General features: G+C 30.5%; 1 protein-coding gene across 1 annotated transcript; it reads left to right on the forward strand.

Moving 5' to 3' along the window:
• Nucleotides 1-1,768: 1,768 nt before the first annotated feature.
• On the forward strand, nt 1,769-6,462 carry LOC108487552 (beta-glucuronosyltransferase GlcAT14A-like). Its single transcript, XM_017791925.2, has 6 exons — nt 1,769-2,369; nt 2,718-3,073; nt 4,263-4,338; nt 4,504-4,616; nt 5,157-5,528; nt 6,163-6,462. Exons 1-6 carry the CDS (start codon nt 2,200-2,202, stop codon nt 6,315-6,317), a joined length of 1,242 nt encoding a protein of 413 aa, XP_017647414.1. The 5' UTR covers nt 1,769-2,199; the 3' UTR covers nt 6,318-6,462.
• The last annotated feature ends 552 nt before the right edge of the window (nt 6,463-7,014 follow it).

The raw sequence follows: 7,014 nt of genomic DNA on the forward strand, positions 1-7,014 counted from the left end.
GATTGATCGCCTTCCAATCTTTCTCCTGTACATCATCTGGTTTCTCTTCATCAATGGCAATGTCTAGACCCTGCTGAAAAAGGGCATCTAGAACCTCACTTTGCCACATACCAAAATGGCCCGTGCCATCAAAGATCTCCACGGCCAATCTTGCATTTGCAATTGTCGGTCTTGTCCACATGGACGATGTTGAAGCTCCTACACCAACCGTTTTCTCCATAATCTTTCAATATACCTAAGGAAATCTTTTACGATGTGGAAGATCGGTTTAAAGCGCAACCACAGAGTATACTACGATTAACCTTCTCTTGATACCACTTGTTGTTTCAATAGGGTCGAAGCGTGTAAATTATTGTACTAAAAAATCACACAAAGTTCAATTCCCAGGGAAGAGAGATGGATCACAAGGATCTCTTAAATACCAAGTCTTTCCTTAGTCAGAATATCCCTTTTATAGTAATTTAATAGCACAATTAAATACTACTATTATACCCTCAAATATTGAAAGAAAAATAGGACAAGAAAGAACACAAGAGTTTTAACGAGGTTCAGTAAATTACACCTACGTCCTCGGGCACTAACACCAGATGATAACTTTACTATCTCCAAAATATTACAAACAAATAGAATTCCTTAAGAATTCTCAAATGGGAGAAGAGAGAAAACTAAGAGAGAAAGATTGGTTGGGATGATTGAAATGAGAAATGGTTAGGCCTATTTATAGTTAAGGCTCAGGGACTAACTTGCAAATGGCCTAAAAAATTAGGGACCAAAATTACAATTATCCCATTCAACTTTAAACAAGTTGCTTGCCACTTTTTTTCTTTCGGTGCCAATTGCACCTCCCACCACCCACCATTTTTGACTTTTCAACAGTATTTGTATTAGAAGTTAGATTATATATTGTCCCATATACTCAAAAAATGAACAAATTAGTTTATGTACATTAGAGGAAACCGATCCTACTATTAAAAACTCCACCTATTTTTAGTGTAAAAACTGGTGTGGCTGACAAAACTAAACAATTACATATAGTGTTAGGGTAGAGCAAAAACTTATTTTAATTGAAAAAACTGACACAATCTATTTGTTTGGTTTTGGTTTAGTCGGTTGGGTTGGTTTTGTTGATTTCGCCATCTATTTAGATGGTTTTATTGATCGATTCTCAATTTTTGAATCTCGGATTTGAATTGATAAAAAAAATGACTTTATATTATATTTTTTAATTATTTAAAATATATTTTTAATATATAATAAATATTATTTATTTTTTAATGATTTAAAATTTGATTCGGTTAATCAAAAAATTGATCGAATTAGTGTCGGTTTGGTTGGTCAATTTTAACAAAGAGAGTCGGTCAATTTTGATGTGTTCAAGTCGGTTAAATTGATTCTGAAAAAATGATCGAACCGATTGACTAAACCGATTGTTCGCTCCTGAGCGGCATGCAACATGTCCCACCTCATGCTGACGTACAATGACAAGTTTTTAACGGTAAAAATGAAGGGAATTTTTAATAGAATGAATGATTTGCTCTTTGATCTAACTTGTATACAAAGACTAATTTAACTATTTTTAAGTAAAAAGAGTAAAATGTAATTCAAGAACTTTTAAGGTAATTTTAACCTTCTTTGCTTGCTTTGAAAGTATACTAGCATGAAAAGTCCACCAACTTTGTTTGCTTTCATTTTAAGTTATTTTTTATCTTTTAGGTTCATTGACATTTTAAAGCTTACTTTATTTATCATAACCACTAAACCAACCACTTTCTTTAATCATTGCAGAAAGAAAAGAAAAAGATCGTTTACATGTTCCCATCATCAATGTTTCCATGTTTTCCATAGCCATTTGCAATTATTATATCAACCCTTTAATCAATTTTTCTCAACTTAAAAGTAATTTGCTTCAAATATCTAGTTATTCCCCAAAGGTGTTCGATGAAACTGCCAACAGAGTAGAAACAAAGCTTCTTCTTAGTTTATGAAGTTCTGAATTCATTTGCATTAGCTTGAAGATGGTACCAATGAGCGTTTTCAGTTCCGGGTCTATTCGGGTTTCAATGATTTCGATGAGCATTTTGAAGTTCTGAAATTCATTTGTATTGGCTCGAACATGGCAGCAATGGCGTTTTCGGGTTCGGGTCTCTTTGGCTTCGACCTATAGATGCTCCACATTGTGCCAAATCAAAGCAGTGGGAAATGAGGATATCAAAGGTTTATTCATGGTTTTATGGTTATTATCCTTGGATGGTTGTTTTTGCTACAACTTTAGTATTGTTTGGAAGCTTATCAAAATCAAACAACAATCAAGATGAAGTTCCTTCGAAAGCTTCAAAGTTTCAGAAACCATTGAGGCTCCCAAATAAAGGGTACGGCCACTATTCTAGTTTTTTAATAAATTAAATGACGATTACTTGATTCATGGTTTTTTATTAAAATATTATAAATTAAATTAAAAAAATAGAATTTGGTCCTAGAAACGAGGGGCGGAATTGAAGCATAATTATGCCATGTTCGTCACTTTTTGAAGGACTAAAAAGAGATTCTTTCACTTTAGGGCCAAAATGTAATTTTAACATGTATTAACTCTGTAATTTATGAGGAGACTCAACACCAATTATTTTTCACCGAATATATTTAAGCAATAACTGAATTCAAAACTGATCTGAATTTAATAAAAACTGAAAACCGATCGGTTTCGGTTTGTTTTGCTTTAGGTATGGTTATCCACCTGTTCTTGCTTATTGGATTAGTGGCAGCAAAGGAGATAGTAATAAAATGGTGAGGTTGCTGAAAGCAATATATCATCCAAGAAACCAGTATCTGCTGCAACTTGATTCAGGTTCATCTGATTATGAAAGGGAAAATTTGGGATTGTTGATTGAATCCGAGACAGTGCTTCAAACATTCGGAAATGTTAATGTTGAAGGTAGAAGTTATGCAGTTAATAAGATGGGATCTTCTGCTCTTGCTGCTACACTTCATGCTGCTGCTTTGCTTCTTAAGATTAATTCAGATTGGGATTGGTTTATACCTTTAAGTGCCTCTTCTTATCCCCTAATGAATCAAGATGGTAAGTTTTACTGCTGTTAAATTTCTTTGCTTTTCTTTGTTACTCCTATTTGGAATGAGTGTTTTTGAAGTAAACGTAACATCTACAAATTGCATTTTCTCTCGTTTGCTAAAAAAAAAGTAAACTACTGTTTTTATGTTAGATTAAAAACTAAACTAGTCTTTCTATTAAAAATTATATATTTTTTTATTAAAAATAAACTTAGTCTAATATTGTTTTCGGTGAGGGAGATTTCTCTGTTGACTTTGTTGCGCCTGAAGAGATGGTGAATTTGCAAGGTAAGAATGCTTGAACAAGGCCATGGCAAACTAAAGAGTTTGTGCATAGTAAAGCTCGAACCCTTAACCTATATCTTATAGGTTATTAATGGGAAGGGAGAATGGTACCCATTTGGGCTAGCTTCAAGCACTTGAGTTTTAAACAGAGTTGGGAGACAAAATTTCCACTCAAGATAAACATTGGACTTGTTGAAGAATAGAAATCATTTCACGAAATAGAAATCATTTCACGAACTTCTCTCAAAAGAGTTAGAAATCACTCAACAAAAAATTATATAAAATAAGCTTAGTTTAATTCAAATAGAATTTACTTACAATACAAATATAATCTACCTTTTTCAAAAAAAAAATCTCATATATTTAAAAAGATTATATATTCCATATTGGTATTTGAATAAACGTCAAATATCAAGATGATAAACAATCTAAAACAGTGATTTAGGTTTAGGAGTAGCCAGATATGATTGATGATAAAGATGAACTTTGCTTTAAAAATGCATGCATGACCCTTTTTACCTAAAAACCTAACATTTTGGAAAGTGTTTGAACTGTTTATATAGGTGCTTTGATTTTCCATTATTTTATATAATGTTAATTATACACCTAATACGAGTATATCTAATTTTTGAAAAATATTTTTTAATGTACTTTAACATCCTTCCAGAGTTATATCCATACCTTTTACTTCTCTTTAAATATCCATATTTGACATCTTTATTAACATATTCATATATGGCTGCAGAAGTAACTAAACTAATAACAATGTAGCAGAAGTCCAAGAAAAAAGATGAAAAATTTGATATTCCTTTTTGCAGAAAGCTCAAACCATTAATGAGATGATCTCTAGCTTCTAATTTGGGAATTTTCTAAAAAGAAATTACTTGACTATCATAAATTTGCTTTGGAAACAGATCTCCTCCATGCTTTTACTTTCCTTCCAAGGGATCTCAACTTCATTGATTATACTAGCAATCCGGGTTGGAAACAGTAAGCACATGCCACTATTCCATTTTTGATTACATATATTTGAAGGTTGATTTATTTTTCGATAAAATTTAATTATAAAAATAATATTTTTTATCCGAAAATTTTCTCGATAATAATGCTAAATTAAACCTTATTTTCGAGGTAAAAAATATTGGATGTGTGCAGGAGGGGAGAGATAAACCGAATTGTTGTAGACCCCAACTTATATTATAAGAGCAATACCCCAATTAACTATGATGTTGAAACTCGAAAACCAGACGCTTTCGAGATTTTTGGAGGTCAGTTTTATAACTTTTACCTTGCTATATATCTATGCATGAGAATCATATTTTATAACTTCTTATTCATGTAACACTAACAGTTGGATGCTTTAACAAAATGTATTCTCACTTTGGTAGCTAAACTTCTACCAATAAGAATGTGACATGTGGCATATTCTTATTGGACACGGGTAATTTTTAAGTAAAATGAGACAAAAATGAAGGTTTAAGAAGACCAAAAAATGTTTTGGTACTCAAATGAGAAAAAGAATATAATTCAAGGGCTAAACCATGAATAAAGCTATTCTTTTTACAAGCTTTTCATTATTTGAAAAATCATACCTTATAGAATTATATTGTGTTTAAATTTATGCAAACACAAGTGTTAGCGGAATATAAATACTTTAAATAATACATATTGTATTCAACAAGAGTAACCTCAATTTGTTTAATTTTTTTTATATATATTTAGAGATTCATATTGTATGTCAAATATAAATATTTTGAAAAAAAATAAAAAACCTGACTAACGTATGCTTTGTGCAAAAATCAATGCAGGTTCACCATGGGTGATTCTTTCAAGATCATTCATGGAGTTTTGCATCTATGGATGGGATAACATTCCAAGAAAGCTATTAATGTATTTCACCAATGTAGCTTACCCTCTTGAAACCTATTTCCACACAGTGATTTGCAATTCATTTGAGTTTCAAAACACAACATTGAGCAATGATTTAAGGTACGACAGTATTCCGAAATCCCCTAAGCCCAAGATTTTAAACACTTCGAAGTACGGTGAAATCGTAGCTGGTGAATCAGTTTTTGCTCAGCCAATTCAAGAAGATGATCCTTTGCTAAACATGATTGATGAAGATGTTCTGCATAGGATGCCTGATAATTTCGTGCCTGGGAGCTGGTCTTCTTGTCAAGGTATGAAAAATATAAGTAGATTTGCAAATTTAATGTTGAAATTGGATCGATTAACTCAACTGAGAATCCATGATTTGTTTAGTTTGAAACATTTTTAAAAATAGGTAGATTGAACTGAAAAAAAATTAAAACAATTTGACCAATTTAAAATTGGTAAATTTTTTTTATAAAAACTATTTTGAAAGTTAATTATATTTCAACTTTTGACCTCTAGTAAAGAAAATAGGTAAAAAATACCATAGAGGCCTCTATATTAGGTGTTAGAGCTCTCTACTAAAAAATAAGTAAATTAGTCATATATATTAGATTAAACAGTAAATTGGTTATTTTATTAAAAATTTCATCAATTTCTATGGTTAAAAACTAATCTCTTTACAAAGATTTCCATAATACTTTTACTAAAAATATACCATTAAATCAAATATATATTTTTACCGACCGTGTAATCTATCGATTTAACCATTGGCTCAAATGTCCTCAATTTAATCATGAGTCTAATTTTCTATTCCACGATCATATTTTTGTATCTTCTCATGTTATAATCATATTTAAAGTATTTTATAATTATACATATATTAGATTTTTGAGATGTTTATATTTTTACTTTCATTCGTATCGTATTTAATATTCTCAGGTATCAATCAAGGTGAAGATTTATGTTATAGGTGGGCAGACATTGATACTGTGAAACCTGGTTCCAAAGGTATAAAACTTGCTTCTCTCTTAACCAAGCTTGTTGAAGAAAGGAGACATAATCCTAGCCAATGCCACCAGCAACATGGACCATGATATTAGACTTTGTAATTGTTTTGTATTTTATCGTATCATAATTGTGTCTATATTGTTTTATGTGAATGCCTTATTTTTTATACAAACTAATATTAAATATTTTAAAAATATTAGATATAGATAAATTACATTTAAGGTTATTAAACTATTAGTAAATTTATATTTTGGTCACTTAACTTGAAAAAGTTACAAAATGGTAATTGAATTATTCGAAAGTTTTCATTTAAGTTATTAAACTGTTAAAATCGCCTTTGTATGGCATTCTTCGTTCGCACTTTCAACACCAATTGAAAACTCTCTTTTCCTTATCTTTTACAATTTAGTTTTTTTTTATGAAACAAATTTAAACATCACAAATTTGCGAACTAAAATCTAAATAGTTTTTTTCTATGATTTTCGACATTAAACAATTCATTAGCTAGATCAGATCTGGTTGAGGCTCAACTCCAAATAAAATTTTAGCATGAGCTTAAACTTGGCTCGCCGTTGAAATGGGTCATTTCACTGTTAAAAAATAATAATTTTACTTTTTATTTAAATTCAATTAAAATATATAAGTTCAAATATAAATTTATTTTTTTATATTTTTTTATTATTTCTAAACAGTAAAATGGGTCGAACCGTAGGTCATGAACACCTCTATTTCGGACCACATCAATCTCGCTTGAAATCCTATTATAAGCGTATCTGTGTGGAA

Source organism: Gossypium arboreum, chromosome 10 (genome assembly GCF_025698485.1).
Source record: "Gossypium arboreum isolate Shixiya-1 chromosome 10, ASM2569848v2, whole genome shotgun sequence".
Taxonomy (NCBI): domain Eukaryota; kingdom Viridiplantae; phylum Streptophyta; class Magnoliopsida; order Malvales; family Malvaceae; genus Gossypium; species Gossypium arboreum.